This window comes from Ruditapes philippinarum, unplaced genomic scaffold, assembly GCF_026571515.1.
Source record: "Ruditapes philippinarum isolate M1 unplaced genomic scaffold, ASM2657151v2 ctg533_1_1_1_1, whole genome shotgun sequence".
NCBI classification, from domain to species: domain Eukaryota; kingdom Metazoa; phylum Mollusca; class Bivalvia; order Venerida; family Veneridae; genus Ruditapes; species Ruditapes philippinarum.
Window position 1 is genome coordinate 166,093 of NW_026858050.1, and position 18,419 is coordinate 184,511.

The window sequence follows — 18,419 nt, forward strand, 5'->3', positions numbered from 1 at the left end:
AACAAGGTAATGGGCTATTACCAAGGACAGTCTACATATAATTACATCTCATCAATTATGGCAAGATAAAATTACATGTCCAAAAGCCAGAGAAAGTAATTACAAAATATTTAAGTCTTATCTTACAAATAATTTACATGCTAAAATTATCTTTCTTTTCATAATGGCATTTCAAAGAATAGAAAATGTTTGATGTTATTATAAAAAAAACAATGCTGACCTTCTATAGCTAGACAAATAATCACATAAATTCAATGTGGATAGCTACCGTACATATCAAGAATTCAACTAAATAGCCACATGACAAAAACTCAATATGAATAGCTACATCATATGAATTCAATGTGAATGACTAACATAAGAATTCAACATCAACAGCAGGACTCAAACCCGCAGGGGTGTGGTGAGATATAAGTGATGAAAATCAGCAAACCATATATTTTTGAGACAATAAAATCAGGTTGATTGAGCCATATTACAATGACTAAATTATTGTGAAAGGTCAAGTCCAAATAATCTAAGGAGAAAATTAACTTCAGTCAGAAAAGCTCTGGTTACTCATTTTGTAGAGACTTTGGCTTATAATTAATTGATATACTTTGGGCTGGCTAGAGTACTGAGATCAATATGACACTTTCATCATCATCATCATAAAAATAGACAACACTGACACTCATGTAACATCCTGTCATGATTCCAGACACTCCTCACACTCTCCATGTTTTCCTCACATCATTCAAACTATTATCTAAAACACTAACAACAACTTTAAAACAGTCCAGCTGAGCAATAAAATACAATAAACATGGCACATGTTCATCAGCATTTAAAATGTCTAAAAAAAAAAAATTAAGTTTTTAAATATGATCTTATTTTCTTGCCTTGTTTTGTTGTGTAGTTACAATTGTGTGTGTGAAAAGTTATATGGTTCAGTATAAGCAGCTAAGTAGCTACAGTCATTTTAAGCCATATAACATAATACTTTTAGAACAAATTCGTTTAACTGCACCCATGCCTCCATTATTCAAAACTAAAATTATTTCATAATATTTGTTACAGCTGTGTACATAAATAAATTTTCGAGGGTTTAGAGCGAAACTGATCTATCTGCTTCTATTTCTATATAAAAATGGACTAGTTATGCTCTAAACCCTCAAATTATGAATACTATAAATAAAGAAATCTGATGTGACAGACACCAAGTATGTTAATGTTCTTCATTAAATTCTGCAGAGTACCTTAGAAACCTTCTGTGTAGTGATTATTTTTACCAAGTTTCATTACAATCTGTAAGTAATTGATTTAAAAGGGCAAACAAATTATTAAGCATTTAAATATCTAAGTCTCTTTTTCAAACCTTCATGCTGACATGAGCCTGTTTCTGTATAAAACATAATGTAATGTTAAAATTCAAATTAAAACAACAGTGCTATACTTATATAAAACTACCACTTTGTAACTTGCAACAAGACAAAAATATATGAGCCGTGTCATGACAAAACCAACATAGTGTGTTTGCGACCAGCATGGATCCAGACCAGCCTGCGCATCCGCGCAGTCTGATCAGGATCCATGCTGTCCGCTATCAGATTCTCTACTTGTAATAGGGTTGGTAAGCGAACAGCATGGATCCTGATCAGACTGCGTGGATGCGCAGACTGGTCTGGATCCATGCTGGTCGCAAACGCACTATGTTGGTTTTGTCGTGACGCGGCTCATCTTACCACTACAATATTAGACAAATGATAACAGATTTATATGCTATAACATTGTGTAAGAAAAACATGTAAAATGGTGTGTAAATGATGTGTTATATAATATGTTAACATAAAATCAATGCCACATATAAAATGTGTTTATAACAAACTTGCAAATCACACAAATGAATTCATTAAAAAATCCTAAAAAAAAGCGCTGTAAAATTTCTGACAAAATTCAAAATTTAAAAACAAAAACATGAGAAAACTGAAATATGTTTTAAAGTTTGAATATATTTCTTTGTTTCAAACAGACAATAAAGTCATTAATTAGAAATTCAAACTTTGAAAGCTCTGCTTACTTTGATAAAACATTTTCAAAACTAATGTACAAATCAGATAAACAACTGCATTACATGTTAAACATAAAACACTTTTTTATTTTTTTTTACAAAAATTTTACATGAACGGTTATAAGCCATAAAGCAAAACATCTTTTCTGCACCAAATTTCCGTGACAAGGAATGTTGTTAAAGAAGCAACAATGTATATATAAATACCCTATACACATCAATAACTGATCAAATACAATCTTAAAATATTTCAATCAAAATACAGGACTGATATTCTGATATATAACAATAACATAAAAAAAAACACATTTTTTTACTGAAGATTGAAATATTAAAAAAATAAAACATGCTTTTTATTGAAACTTAAAATCTTCAAAATAAACACCTTTTCATTAAACTGTATACATTTTGTATATTCAAAATAAATGGCTTTTTTATTGACAATAACAGCCCTTTTCATTAAAACTTTAATAATTTGAAATAGAACCGACTTTTTTGAAACTTAAAATCTAAAAGAACAAACCTTTTTATTGAAATTTTAGATGTGTAGGTTTTTCGCTGTAACTATCAAAAATTTCTACTATGTTCCTTATCATCAATTTTCATGAAATTCCCATCAGTCCACTGACTACATGAAACACTTTAAAATACGTCTTTCTTCTTATTTTAACATTTTCTTCTCCTATTAACAGTTTATGCAATACACCTGCCTATCAAAAGATTGTATTTGGTACAGCACAAAACAGTTATCTATTAATGTAGCACAATGTAATGATAATGATTTTGAATTTTCTCTTGCAAACTAGTTTTTCAGTCCCTGAGTTTACAAAGCCCAATATTCTAATGGTATATGTACCTTACAAAACTTTCAGTTTTAACAAAACCAAGACGCTCTTACACAGATAACTAGAAAAAGAACATATAGGTAACCTATCCTACAATACAATAAATTTTTAAACGGCAGTTTGAAATGTTCAAAACTTAAAACAAAGGTGATCATAACTGTTGATTTTCACACAACAAATTTCTTACAGCAACACCATACAAATAAAACGTCCAAAACCTGTACTATAAATTGACAACATTATCAGTCCTGAACAAAAAACATATCTTTTGAACATAATTTACATTATCTAAAATTCTAACAATTACCCTTTTATATTATAACAATAAAATTTCTACAATTGTATATAAAGAGAATATAGACCCCTCTCCGTTTCATTTCTGGCATATTGCCGAAAGTTGATGCAAGATTTTTTAAATTATTGCACTACAAAATGACTTAATAGAAAGGGGCCTTAACTGTTTCGAAATGAAGTAGAAAATTACACTATCTTTAACTGCAAAAATAACTTATTTCCATTATGTGCCTATATCCTAAAACATTACAGAATTCAAATAGAGATGGGCTAAGTTACAAAATTCTAAATTCTGTTGCTAAGAAAATCGTGTTGCTATGGTAACACTGTCTAATTATTGTTTTGGGTCATCACCAAAGTTCATTCTAATCTGCTCCAGGAACATGAATGTCAATATTGTATGCGGTCCAAGTCGAACAAAAGCTGGCAAGAATCCCTGAAATAATACAAATAAACTGTTATCAAAATGTTTCCATAGCAACATCATTGAAAATCAAGTTTTTCAGAAATTTAGGAAATTTATTTTTCATTTTTCATAAAAAAATACTTATCAAAATATCAAAATTTAACTCATTCACTCCAGGGTCTTTCAAATTTGAAAGACCCTGTTCACAGATATTTAAAAGACTAATTATTCCTTGTTATTCAACAATTTACTTTTTATAATATTAAATAATTTCTATTTAAGTTTTAGAAGCTCATTTCTCTTAATAAAATGCATAAAAGCAAAATCAACGAGGAAATACACTGTAACATTTGCTGAACAACAAATAACTACAAACTGTGAAATTGAAATTTATTAATTCAACTTTTAAAAGAGAATGAAAGTGTGTAAAAATACAACTGAAAAATACCTTAGGTACAAAATATCAAGCTGAAACATTGGACAATACATGTATTTCAAAAGTTTTTTGTTTTTTGTTGTTGTTGTTTTTTTTTTTAAAAATAAATAAAATCAGAGGCTGTAATATTTTCATTATTAGTAACAGAAGTATTTAGTTTAACATCATTTATTTAAACTTAAGTGTGAAGAAAGCTTTAAGGTTAAATGATTTCACTTTAATAGGTCTGAATAAACATCATATCAGTCAACTTTAACAAATACACTATAATATAACTATAATAATATGATTAATTGGTTTAATTATTTTAAGCAGTTACTTTGTTTAAATGTTTATTTTTTTGTAGCCTATGTATAACCTGAACACTAGCATGCCATGCCCATTGTGCTCCTAATGCATATACTTATTTAACGAAAATGGTCTCAAAGCTGTCATTGTATTAAAGTGCATTTAACTTAAAGAGTGTGATAGCGTTTTTTTTCATAATCTATAATAAATTCCATCACAGATTTTAAATGGGCTGATTCTAAGCTTCTTTTTTTTAAATTTCATTTAGAAAAATCATTCTAAACTAAATGTTGCCAGTATGATTAAGGAGTAAGGGATAGGTGATACAAAGTTAATCACACAACCAATAGTGATATAATGGTATATAGCTATAATAGATTATAAGGTCATGAAGTTTTAACTATTTTACACTAAAAGGAGTTGTGTGTATGAAACAAGTCTATAAGGGAATAAGTAACTCATGAGTAAGAAAAGAAAGTGGGGGGGGGGTACAGGGGAAAGAGTATATTGTGAAGAGAAGGGATGGATAGTGATATTATGTGACCAATTTGTGGAGCAGTACAAAAAAGGGGAGATAATAAGAATAATCACTTTATGCCATATATAACACACATTCTTCATAGTGATTTAAGAGGTGAAACCACATTCAAGGTTTGGGGTCATCACCAAAATGAAATCTGATCTGTTCTAAGAACATGAATATGAGAATGGTATGAGGCCCAAGCCTAATAAATGCTGGCATGAAACCCTGCAAACAAACAAAATAAATGAGGTCCAACCCAAGTTAAGGAAGGGTACAAAATCAATTGCAACAACATTAAGAAATAAAAGAGAAAGTTAAACATTCAGTTCAGTGAAATACTAAGCATAGACTCAAATGTATGTGGTATGTTAATCATAGAAAACAGTGCAGTCAATACCAAATAATATTTTATTTAAACAGAGAAAAAAAACAAGTAAGCTAAATTTAATATGCTATATATTAATTACAAAGAAAACTAAAGCATAAGCAAAACTCATGCAGAGCAAGTAGTTTAAAATATATATATAAATATATCCATCTACATACCTTGAAAAATCCTAGAGGTCCATTTTTCCCTATATCTACAGCACATGCTAGAATATTCTGTAATATATATTAATATTTTGTAAATAAAAGTGTACACAAAATCAGGGAGCAGAAGATAACCTTTTAAATAATTAACTATCTAAGACTTTTCATATTGTATCAACTCTTATCCAGCTTTCACAAGGTCAAAAAGTCACACTGTTACAAATATGAGAATCCAAAGTTTTATCCTAAAATTTTCCTACAGAATTAGTAATAACAGAATATGGTTATAAGAATGCAAACCAAGATTCACTTCTGGTATTGATGCTTAAATACATATACTCCGATTATACATAATTATGTACTTAGTAATGTTTTGACTTGTATCTTAAAAAAAAATGACTGGTGATTTCATCATTTACCTGTTTAAAAAACTGGAATATCTTGTGTAAGGTAGCTTTTTCTTCTTGAATCTGAGAATTTTTCTTTATCATCTTTGTTCATTTTAAATACACAAGTTCTATGTAAGAATTAAATAATTTATGTTTTCAGGCTATTGGACCTAAGTGGAGCTCTATTAAAATTACATAATTCTCATGATAACTTACCTTATATTTACCAGGCTGGGGCATTCATGGGTCTTCTTAACAAGTGGCATTTTGTAAATACTTTTTTACCACCCTTAACATATAACTTTAATTATAGTTTTAAATGCAATTAAATTGAAAACATTTAATTTTAAAGTTTGGATTTCTAAGATAATTCCCCATATTCTGCTATTTTACAAATTTTTTTTACCTGGACCCAAGTCCAACACTTTGTGCCATTATATTCTTCATGAATATTTTAAATTTCCCCCAAAAATTCTAAAAGTTTGAGATTTCTTAAGATATATTAACAAATTGGGGTAAAAAAACATAAATTTGACTAAGACCAAAAATAAACTTGCAGTTTGTCTTTTAAATTTAAAACAATATTAAATTTTTCTTAATTTTGAATAATTTTTAAAAAAAACATTTCAAATTTTATTTTAAAAATTATTGGGGGTTTCATTTTTTTTTAACGGGGTAGGGTTTTTTTAAAAAAAACCTTAAAAAATTCTTAAGTTTAAAAAGGTTTATTGCAAGGGGTTAAAAATTAAATTTGTTTTTAAAAACCATTTACAAAAGGTATTAATGTTTGATTTAAGTTGTACTAAAATGTATTTTTTTGTTTTTATGAATATACGAACAAAAAAGCCCCTTTCAAGTTTGAATTATTTTAGTAAAAAGTTTTAAAAAATCTTTTTGGAAACAAATTTTAAGTTGGAAAAAAAAGTTTTTTTAAAAATTGGAAACGATTAAAAAAAATTTTACGGTTTTTTAAAAGGTTTACTTTTTCCCTTGACACCCATAATTTAAAATTTTTTTTTTTTAAAAAAAATTTCTTAATTTTAAAAGGAATTTTAAAAAAAATTACTTTTTTATCTGTATTGAAAATTTAAAATTTGTTTATGGTTTTTTCAAAATTTGAAAGAATTTAAAATTTAGGGTGGTAAATCCCCAAAAAATAACATAAGACTCACAGCACAGAAACTTGAGGTAAAATGTAAAATTTCGTTGTCTTTTTTAAAGAATGAAGTTCCCAGTAACGTTCCTTTTATCTGGTCATAGAAAGCAATCTGTCCAACAGTAACAAGAACAGCACGACTAGTGGCCATCGTAGCCCCGTTAAACATTTTCACTGGACCTTCTTCCTTAAATACTCTATACAATCCATCTACAGCATGCTTGTAACTGAAATAACAACAACAAGAAATAGAGGATATTGAATGAGTGTTAGTTCAATACTGAATTTATTGAACAAGTTGAATAAAATTATATTATACGAGTCTCTGGCGAGTAAAATATTATTTTATTCAACGAGTCTGATAAATTTAGTAATGAACTTACCCAAAAATAATATTCTATTTATCACATACCCAAAATGAAGACTGTTTAAAGTGCAAACAAATCTTTTTTGTTGACGTGCCTAAAGTGTAATGCTTACATGTTGTGTTTCATAACACTACGTTTTTATAACGCAAATGACTTTACATCAAAATATATGCACGGCCATGCAATACCATTTTTACAGTCACAAAAATGGCATGGGTAATAAACATATGCATACATTGCAGTACATTTTTCAGGTACTTTTATATGATAACAACCTTTTTCTCTTCTTACTTTTTCATGTCAAAACTTTACAAGTTGTATTAACCATTTGAAAGTTCACATTCTGGACTGACAAGTACCGGTGCCATGTGTGCAAGTATTTTCATGATCCTAGTAGAGAATAAACCAAGAATTGCTGGGTTCAGAGGCATGCAACTTGAACTGAACCATCAGCTATGTCATTATCAACAATATTGAGAATCACAAATAAATTCTTTCAATTGGTTTAGTATTTCCCAACAATATCAATTCTATATTTTACTACATTATAACTAAGTATGGTTTAAAACCCTACATAACAATCAATTAAAACAAAGTTTAACAAACTTATTTTTATAGTGATACAGTGTATTTTTCAGTGTATTCGTAGCACTTCTGTGAGACAATGTCGTAGGGTAAAGAAGATATGCCAATTGAGCAATTATGACTGTACACTAAATCTAACGTTCATCATTCAGCACATATTGTATTCTCAGATACTTACACAACAGACAACACATGTTATCATGAAATTTCTTAGCTTAAATATCAAAACTGCTGACACAAACATAAACTTACTTTCTTCGTTGCTCTGGTGGCAGCTTTACATCATTCTGCATCCTACAAAATATACTCCGTTTTTGTTTTTTGTTTTTGTTTTTTTTGGGTTTGGGGTTTATTTAACACAAAAGCAAAGTTTTTATTTACTTTGGGGGGAAAAACCTGAATGCCCCTTGAAATTTTTTTCAGGGCAAAAGCACCCGATTAGAAAACCCCCACATTTCCTAGAGTTGATAGCTTTTTCTAAATGGAAAAAATCTGAAGACCCTGGCACCTATAGCCGTGATAGGCAATTGGTTTGAAGTCAATGACCTTAACCACTCGGCTATGGACACCCTTCTCGTGATTAGTGATAAATGTCTCAAAGATTTATAGGAGGATTTCAATAAGCATAATTATGGATTTTAATAGTACAATTCATTATCTTTAAGGAAAGCTCAAAATATGTAATGAGCAAACAGTGAACAGTGTAGACAGCATGAATGTGCCGGCTGATCTTGGTCTGCACTGGTCACAATTGTAGAACCTGAAGCCACCAGCAAGGTAAGGGTTAAATACATAAATTAAAACCATCTGTAATCAGGAAGGTCTTGATAGTCAGGTGAAGATTGTAAATATAAAACATACCTAACATTGACCATATCTGGTGGGGTACCTACAAATCCCCCCATGGCACCGGCAGTTCCTGCTAACAACACTTTCTCGTAAAACGGCATGTTTCTGCCATCTTTAGTGAGAGCTTTACGACCAATATCATACACGGCAAATCTTGTCATCGAATAAGTTAACTGAAATAGTGTTCTATTACATACATGGAGATAATTTAAATCAAATTTCTTAAACATTCAAATTTGACCTTAAAGGTCAAGTTCATTTATGAAGCAAGGTCATATTTCAATATGTAAAAACAAAGTCCGGAAGAGTAAAAAAAAAAGAAAATTATGTTAAATTTTGTTCAATTTTTCTGACCCGGATGGTCAAGGTCATTTAGGACAATATTATTTATCAGGTTTTAATATGTTAAAATGAAATCAAAAAATAAAATCAATAGTCAAGTTTCTTGAATTTTGAGAATTGACCGTGATAGATTAAAGTGATTTAACAGCCAATATAATATTTCAATATGGGAATCCTCAATAAAAAAATAATAGAACAGTAAGAAACAGTGTTACAACTTTTTATCAAGCCATGCCTACCTGTCTCATAACTGAGGCTGAGAGACCATTATAAAATCCTAGCACACCATCTGAGCCATATAACTTTTTAGCCATCGTAAATATACTGATCTGACCTTGCTGTGTCTGCATGTGTACCTGGTATATATCATAATGTACATGATTATAAAAAACTTTTATTACAAACCTAAAGTTAATTTTGGTTGTACATGTACTTTGGTTTGGCCATTGTTAGTACGGCCAGCCATTAACCACATTGATAGGCTACTCAATAACATGTTAAATATTTTAGGTGTGCTGTCTTTATTAAACTTTGTAGGGAGGATGGGCATGGCCAGTAGAAAGGCCCCTATTGATTTTGAGGTCATTAGTCAAAGGTCAAATTTGCTACTTTGTGGAAAATCCTTTTCCAGTCACTAAACTGAGAAGCAAAGGTGTTTTATGAAAATTGGTAGTGACATTAACCATTGCCAGTAGATGACCCCAATTGATTTTGAGGTCATTAGGACAAAGGTCAATGTCACAGTGACACTAAGTGTAGAGAATCCTTGTCCAATCAACAACTTGAGAATGGTTACATTGACTGTGTAACTTTAAAGGGACAACACTCTTGGCAAGCTGATGACCAATTATAAATTTTCTTCATATCCAAACTCAACAATTCCTTTTACATGTATAACATTTAACAAGATTAAGGATGAGTATATCACATGCAATCAAACTTAGGGGAAAAAAAAGAAATGAGCCGCGTCATGACAAAACCAACATAATGGGTTTGTGACCTGCATGGATCCAGACCAGCCTGCACATCTGCTCAGTCTGATCAGGATCCATACTGTTCGCTTACAAACCCTATAACAAGTAGAGACACTGATAGCAAACAGTATGGATCCTGATCAGACTGCGCGGATGCGCAGGCTGGTCTGGATCCATGCTGGTCGCAAACCCATTATGTTGGTTTTGTTATGACATGGCACAAAGATCAAAGATGTTTAAGAGACACTTTATTTATCTACATAATTTTTACTGCAAACATCAATATTTACAGTTTAAGATAACATTTTCCTCAAGGTTATATATTCAGTTATCTCTAGCATATCCCAGTTCTTCAACTTACAGAGTAACCTGGTTTAAATTATGTCATCAGAAATTAGGTTACTATCTCTAATGATAAACTAATTTTAGATGTAGAAATGAATGGGATAGAAATATGACAATGCAAAATAACTTTTATAAAATGTCAAAAGGATGCATTTAATCTCCAGATTAATATGTTTCCTTCTTAAATTGTTGTTAAAGAGAAAATGGTATAAATGATAGAGATAAATTCTACTATTGCACAGATATTAACTTTTCTATACTTAAAGTTCACAACTATTTTTCAACTCTGACAAATGTAACCAAGGCAATCTATAACATTTGTACAATCTTATCAGGTCAGGTAAGCTATCACATTTTGTGTAGTCTGATCAGGTCAGGTGAGCTATCATATTTGTGTAATCTTATAAGGTCAGGTAAGCTATCACATTTTGTGTAAACTGATCAGGTCAGGTAAGCTATCACATTTGTGTAATCTGATCAAGCCAGGTAAGCTATCATATTTGTGTAATCTGATCAGGTCAGGTAAGCTATCACATTTGTGTAAACTAATCAGGTCAGGTGAGCTATCATATTTGTGTAATCTTATCAGGTCAGGTAAGCTATCACATTTGTGTAAACTGATCAGGTCAGGTAAGCTATCACATTTGTGTAATCTGATCAGGTCAGGTAAGCTATCACATTTGTGTAATCTTATCAGGTCAGGTAAGCTATCACATTTGTGTAAACTGATCAGGTCAGGTAAGCTATCACATTTTGTGTAGTCTGATCAGGTCAGGTGAGCTATCATATTTGTGTACTCTGATCAGGTCAGGTAAGCTATCACATTTGTGTAATCTGATCAGGTCAGGTAAGCTATCACATTTGTGTAAACTGATCAGGTCAGGTAAGCTATCACATTTTGTGTAGTCTGATCAGGTCAGGTGAGCTATCATATTTGTGTACTCTGATCAGGTCAGGTAAGCTATCACATTTGTGTAATCTGATTAGGTCAGGTAAGCTATCATATTTGTGTAATCTGATCAGGTCAGGTAAGCTATCACATTTGTGTAAATCTGATCAGGTCTGGCAATCTATTACATTTGTGTAATCTGATAAGGTTAGGTAAGCTATCACATTTGTGTAATCTGATCAGGTCAGGTAAGCTATCACATTTGTGTAATCTGATCAGGTCAGGCAATCTATCACATTTGTGTAATCTGATCAGGCAAGCTAGGCAAGCTATAAACATTTGTGTAATTTGATCAGGTCAGGCAAGCTATCACATTTGTGCAATCTGATCAGCTTAGGTAAGCTATCACATTTGTGTAATCTCATCAGGTCAGGCTAGCTATTATAATTGTGTAATTTGATCAGGTCAGGAATGCTATCACATTTGTGTAATCTGATCAGGTCAGACAAGCTATCACATTTGTGTTATCTGATCAGGTCAGGTAAGCTATAACATTTGTGTAAACTGATCAGGTCAGGTAAGCTATCACATTTGTGTAATCTGATCAGGTCAGGTAAACTATCACATTTGTGTAATCTGATCAGGTCAGGCAAGCTATCACATTTGTGTAATCTGATCAGGTCAGGCAAGCTATCACATTTGTGTAATCTGATCAGGTCAGTTAAGCTATCACATTTGTGTAATCTGATCAGGTCAGGAAAGCTATTATATTTGTGTAATCTGATCAGGTCAGGAAAGCTATTATAATTGTGTTATTTGATCAGGTCAGGAATGCTATTATAGTTGTGTAATTTGATCAGGTCAGGCAAGCTATCACATTTGTGTAATCTGATCAGGTCAGGTAAGCTATCACATTTGTGTAATCTGATCAGGTCAGGTAAGCTATCACATTTGTGTTTTTTGATCAAGTTAGCTAAGCTTTCACATTTGTGTAATCTGATCAGGTCAGGTAAGCTATCACATTTGTGTAATCTGATCAGGTCAGGTAAGCTATCACATTTGTGTACTCTGATCAGGTCAGGCAACCTATCACATTTGTGTAATCTGATTAGGTCAGGTAAAGCTATCATATTTGTGTAATCTGATTAGGTCAGGTAAGATATCACATTTGTGTAATCTGATTAGGTCAGGTAAGCTATCACATTTGAGTAATCTGATCAGGTCAGGTAAGCTATCACATTTGTGTAATCTGATTAGGTCAGGTAAGCTAATCAGATCAGGTAAGCTATCACATTTTGTGTACTCTGATCAGGTCAGGCAATCTATCACATTTGTGTAATCTGATTAGGTCAGGTAAGCTATCACATTTGTGTAATCTGATCAGGTCAGGTAAGCTATCATATTTGTGTAATCTGATCAGGTCAGGTAAGCTATCATATTTGTGTAATCTGATCAGGTCAGGTAAGCTATCATATTTGTGTAATTTGATCAGGTCAGGTAAGCTATCACATTTGTGTGTGATCTGATTAGGTCAGGTAAGCTATCACATTTGTGTAATTTGATCAGGTCAGGTAAGCTATCACATTTGTGTAATTTGATCAGGTAAGGTAAGCTATCACATTTGTGTAATTTGATCAGGTCAGGTAAGCTATAACATTCGTGTAATTTGATCTGGTCAGGTAAGCTATCACATTTGTGTAATCTGATCAGGCCAGGCAATCTATCACATTTGTGTAATCTAATCAGGTCAGGCAATCTATCACATTTGTGTAATTTGATCAGCTTAGTTAAGCTATAACATTTGTGTAATTTGATCAGGTCAGGCAAGCTATCACATTTGTGCAATCTGATCAGCTTAGGTAAGCTATCACATTTGTGTAATCTGATCAGGTCAGGTAAGCTATCACATTTGTGTAATCTGATCAGGTCAGGTAAGCTATCATATTTGTGTAATCTGATCAGGTCAGGTAAGCTAATCAGATCAGGTAAGCTATCACATTTGTGTACTCTGATCAGGTCAGGCAATCTATCACATTTGTGTAATCTGATTAGGTCAGGTAAGCTATCACATTTGTGTAATCTGATCAGGTCAGGTAAGCTATCATATTTGTGTAATCTGATCAGGTCAGGTAAGCTATCATATTTGTGTAATTTGATCAGGTCAGGTAAGCTATCACATTTTTGTGATCTGATTAGGTCAGGTAAGCTATCACAATTGTGTAATCTGATCAGGTCAGGTAAGCTATCATATTTGTGTAATCTGATTAGGTCAGGTAAGCTATCACATTTGAGTAATCTGATCAGGTCAGGTAAGCTATCACATTTGAGTAATCTGATCAGGTCAGGTAAGCTATCACATTTGTGTAAACAGATCAGGTCAGGTAAGCTATCACATTGTGTAATCTGATCAGGTCAGGTAAGCTATCACATTTGTGTAATCTGATCAGGTCAGGTAAGCTATCACATTTGTGTACTCTGATCAGGTCAGGCAACCTATCACATTTGTGTAATCTGATTAGGTCAGGTAAGCTATCATATTTGTGTAATCTGATTAGGTCAGGTAAGATATCACATTTGTGTAATCTGATTAGGTCAGGTAAGCTATCACATTTGAGTAATCTGATCAGGTCAGGTAAGCTATCACATTTGTGTAATCTGATTAGGTCAGGTAAGCTAATCAGATCAGGTAAGCTATCACATTTGTGTACTCTGATCAGGTCAGGCAATCTATCACATTTGTGTAATCTGATTAGGTCAGGTAAGCTATCACATTTGTGTAATCTGATCAGGTCAGGTAAGCTATCATATTTGTGTAATCTGATCAGGTCAGGTAAGCTATCATATTTGTGTAATCTGATCAGGTCAGGTAAGCTATCATATTTGTGTAATTTGATCAGGTCAGGTAAGCTATCACATTTGTGTGATCTGATTAGGTCAGGTAAGCTATCACATTTGTGTAATTTGATCAGGTCAGGTAAGCTATCACATTTGTGTAATTTGATCAGGTAAGGTAAGCTATCACATTTGTGTAATTTGATCAGGTCAGGTAAGCTATCATATTTGTGTAATCTGATTAGGTCAGGTAAGATATCACATTTGTGTAATCTGATCAGGTCAGGTAAGCTATCACATTTGTGTAATCTGATCAGGTCAGGTAAGCTATCACATTTGTGTAATTTGATCAGGTAAGGTAAGCTATCACATTTGTGTAATTTGATCAGGTCAGGTAAGCTATCATATTTGTGTAATCTGATTAGGTCAGGTAAGCTATCACATTTGTGTAATCTGATCAGGTCAGGTAAGCTATCACATTTGTGTAATCTGATCAGGTCAGGTAAGCTATCATATTTGTGTAATCTGATCAGGTCAGGTAAGCTAATCAGATCAGGTAAGCTATCACATTTGTGTACTCTGATCAGGTCAGGCAATCTATCACATTTGTGTAATCTGATTAGGTCAGGTAAGCTATCACATTTGTGTAATCTGATCAGGTCAGGTAAGCTATCATATTTGTGTAATCTGATCAGGTCAGGTAAGCTATCATATTTGTGTAATTTGATCAGGTCAGGTAAGCTATCACATTTTTGTGATCTGATTAGGTCAGGTAAGCTATCACAATTGTGTAATCTGATCAGGTCAGGTAAGCTATCATATTTGTGTAATCTGATTAGGTCAGGTAAGCTATCACATTTGAGTAATCTGATCAGGTCAGGTAAGCTATCACATTTGAGTAATCTGATCAGGTCAGGTAAGCTATCACATTTGTGTAATCTGATCAGGTCAGGTAAGCTATCACATTTGAGTAATCTGATCAGGTCAGGTAAGCTATCACATTTGTGTAATCTGATCAGGTCAGGTAAACTATCACATTTGTGTAATCTGATCAGGTCAGGCAAGCTATCACATTAGTTGGGGAAACAAACAAATTTGTGTAATCTGATAAGGTCAGGCAAGCTATCACATTTGTGTAATCTGATCAAGTCAGGTAAGCTATCACATTTGGTTATCTGATCAGGTCAGGCAAGCTTTCACATTTGTGTAATCTGATCAGGTCAGGTAAGCTATCACATTTGTGTAATGTGATCAGGTCAGGCAAGCTATCACATAAGTTGGGGAAACAAACACATTTGTGTAATCTGATAAGGTCAGGCAAGCTATCACATTTGTGTAATCTGATCAAGTCAGGTAAGCTTATCACATTTGGTTATCTGATCAGGTCAGGTAAGCTTTCACATTTGTGTAATCTGATAAGGTCAGGCAAGCTATCACATTTGTGTAATCTGATCAAGTCAGGTAAGCTATCACATTTGGTTATCTGATCAGGTCAGGCAAGCTTTCACATTTGTGTAATCTGATCAGGTCAGGCAATCTATCACATTAGTTGGGGAAACAAACACATTTGTGTAATCTGATAAGGTCAGGCAAGCTATCACATTTGTGTAATCTGATCAAGTCAGGTAAGCTATCTCATTTGGTTATCTGATCAGGGCAGGCAAGCTATCATATTTGTGTAATTTGATCAGGTCAGGTAAGCTATCATATTTGTGTAATCTGATCAGGTCAGGTAAGCTATCATATTTGTGTAATTTGATCAGGTCAGGTAAGCTATCATATTTGAGTAATCTGATCAGGTCAGGTAAGCTATCATATTTGTGTAATCTGATCAGGTCAGGTAAGCTATCACATTTGTGTAATCTGATTAGGTCAGGTAAGCTATCACATTAATTTTGTGTAATCTGATCAGGTCAGGTAAGCTTTCACATTTGTGTACTCTGATCAGGTCAGGTAAGCTATCACATTTGTGTAATTTGATCAGGTCAGGCAAGCTTTCACATTTGTGTAATCTGATCAGGTCAGGCAATCTATCATATTTGTGTAATCTGATCAGGTCAGGTAAGCTATCACATTTGTGTAATCTGATCAGGTCAGGCAAGCTATCACATTTGTGTGATTTGATCAAGGCAAGCTTTCACATTTGTGTAATGATAAATCTGATCAGGTCAGGTAAGCTATGAATTTAAGTAATTTGATCAGGTCAGACAAGCTTTCACATTTGTGTAAACTGATCAAGCCAGGTAAGCTATCACATTTGTGTAATTTGATCAGGTCAGGTAAGCTATCACATTTGTGTAATCTGATCAGGTCAGGCAAGCTATCATATTTGTGTTGTGTTATCAACTTATCAGGGTTTAATTGTTTGCTGCTTAGTGTTAGCATTTTAAATTATCAATCCCTCAATCTAATAATGAACAGTTCCAATAAAATATGACAAATTCATAATACAAATACAGTAGGTTAACCCAAAACTTTCAACTATCTATATATGTGCATGTCATAGAGAAGGCATAGGGCATTGGTAGAAGGTTTAAAGAACTTGGGATGGCTAAAAATAACAGAGAACAGAACTTGTACCTGAGGACCAGCTGCTGATGTCCTGACTGAAGCTGAGGACGGTGACCTTACAGAGTATGAGGGTAAGCATATTTATAAACTGTAAAACACTGTTGAATCCATTCCTGGAACCAACCAGTACTAAGCAATGAGTGTAAAGTTTCATTTACATACACTTGGCCAAGCCACAACCATCAATTTGATTTTTGCCAATCGAATATGCACAAGTGAACTGTAACCACTGCCCTCCTGAGTCCTAACACAAGTGAACTGTAACCACTGCCCTCCTGAGTCCTAACCCGAGAGAAAGCGTGAATTTCAAGGATGAGGGGCCAGAACTACAATTGACTAGTATTACACATTAACCACATAAATGATTAAATCTCTTGCTTGTGCTTATTATAAATATGATGGATATGTCACTGTCTATAAATATATTTGTTCAAAGAATATCATTGGTTGAATCAAATTGTTTATGTAGTACAGACGATTCATGTCTTATAAAAAAAATTATACACTTCTTTTGAAACCCAGCACTGACCATCGTGTCACAGGGTGAAAAAAAATGTGCAGCCTGACCGGGACTCGAACCTGGGACCCTCGGAATACCGTACTGCGGCTCTACCAACTGAGCTATCTGGCCACTTACACATCTTCCGCCCTAAATAGTGAACAGTTCTGAACCGTGACATACTCCCCTGCTATATTGAAATTTGTCCACGAATTTCACAGAGTTGCAGAGCAATGTAAATTAAACTCTGAGCTTTATGTACAGTCACAGTCCCCCCCTTGGGCACCAAATGTCACAGGGTGAGAAAAAAGTGCAGCCTGACCGGGACTCAAACCCGGGGCCCTCAGAATACCTTACCGCGGCTCTACCGACTGAGCTATCCAGCCGCTTACACATCTTCTCCCCTAAATAGTGAACAGTTCTGAACCATGACATACTCCCCTGCTATATTGAAATTTGTCCATGAATTTCACAGAGTTGCAGAGCAATGTAAATTAAACTCTGAGCTTTATGTACAGTCACGGTCCCCCCTTGGGCACCAAATGTCACAGGGTGAGAAAAAAGTGCAGCCTGACCGGGACTCGAACCCGGGGCCCTCGGAATACCATACCGCGGCTCTACTGACTGAGCTATCCGGCCGCTTACACATTTTCTCCGCTAAATAGTGAACAGTTCTGAACCGTGACAATCGTTCTCAGAGGATGCACAGTACAATATATTACCACAATATCTTGTTCTGGCTTCCATAACTTAATATGTCATTTTTTTGACGTTGTGCGGCAGTAACAGGTCTACATGTAGCAGTACTAGCTGAAGTCTCTGTAGCTAGATCTAGCATTGCCTAAAACACAACTAAAATTTGTGAGTGATAGAGGACCTGGCCTGGTCCCTTAAAAACAAAGACAAAAGGAAATTCACCCCTAGATTTCTTTAATTTCTTGGATAGACGGAAACATCTACACTCTCACTGATGTAAAAGTTTGAGTACTTCTACAGTAGGCCTACATGTATATATGTGTGCATATGATACATGACATGTACACATGTAGTTGACATACCTTCAGCAAATCTAATGGATGGGTACAGCAAGCTGCCATGGCACTGGCGACACCACCGAAATACCATCTTCCTATCCTCTTGGTTTTATCAACTTTTTCTGTCATTTCTTCCCGTTCACTTATTTGTTTACTATGAAGTATACTACAGGGTCAAAACTTTCAAAAGGTGAAGGTCGACAGAGTTACGTG

At 33.5% G+C, this 18,419-nt stretch overlaps 2 protein-coding genes across 2 annotated transcripts; one reads left to right on the forward strand and one right to left on the reverse strand.

Annotated features, from left to right (window-relative positions):
* Positions 1 to 1,179: 1,179 nt before the first annotated feature.
* Positions 1,180 to 18,418, reverse strand: LOC132751930 (mitochondrial dicarboxylate carrier-like). The gene is made up of 8 exons (XM_060742149.1): positions 18,231 to 18,418; positions 9,302 to 9,418; positions 8,733 to 8,893; positions 8,124 to 8,165; positions 6,920 to 7,145; positions 5,979 to 5,993; positions 5,389 to 5,445; positions 1,180 to 3,625 (listed from the first exon to the last, which is right to left on the reverse strand). Exons 1-8 carry the CDS (start codon positions 18,333 to 18,335, stop codon positions 3,524 to 3,526), a joined length of 825 nt encoding a protein of 274 aa, XP_060598132.1. The 5' UTR covers positions 18,336 to 18,418; the 3' UTR covers positions 1,180 to 3,523.
* On the forward strand, positions 9,851 to 13,120 carry LOC132751937 (homeobox-like protein HDP1). The gene is made up of 4 exons (XM_060742160.1): positions 9,851 to 9,867; positions 11,843 to 11,986; positions 12,583 to 12,731; positions 13,089 to 13,120. Exons 1-4 carry the CDS (start codon positions 9,851 to 9,853, stop codon positions 13,118 to 13,120), a joined length of 342 nt encoding a protein of 113 aa, XP_060598143.1.
* Position 18,419: the final 1 nt, after the last annotated feature.

What these genes read in the sequence shown, in the direction of transcription:
- LOC132751937 (XM_060742160.1), top strand. An exon ending in CATTTGTGTAATCTGATCAG is followed by an intron (nt 11,987 to 12,582) that starts GTCAGTTAAGCT and finishes TACTCTGATCAG; the next exon opens with GTCAGGCAATCTATCACATT. An exon ending in GTGTAATCTGATCAGGTCAG is followed by an intron (nt 12,732 to 13,088) that starts GTAAGCTATCAT and finishes TAATTTGATCAG; the next exon opens with GTCAGGCAAGCTATCACATT.
- LOC132751930 (XM_060742149.1), bottom strand. Translation starts at nt 18,335, where the DNA reads ATGACAGAAAAAGTTGATAAAACCAAGAGGATAGGAAGATGGTATTTC. An exon ending in CAGCCTCAGTTATGAGACAG is followed by an intron (nt 8,894 to 9,301) that starts GTAGGCATGGCT and finishes ACACTATTTCAG; the next exon opens with TTAACTTATTCGATGACAAG. An exon ending in CCAGATATGGTCAATGTTAG is followed by an intron (nt 8,166 to 8,732) that starts GTATGTTTTATA and finishes TATATTTTGTAG; the next exon opens with GATGCAGAATGATGTAAAGC.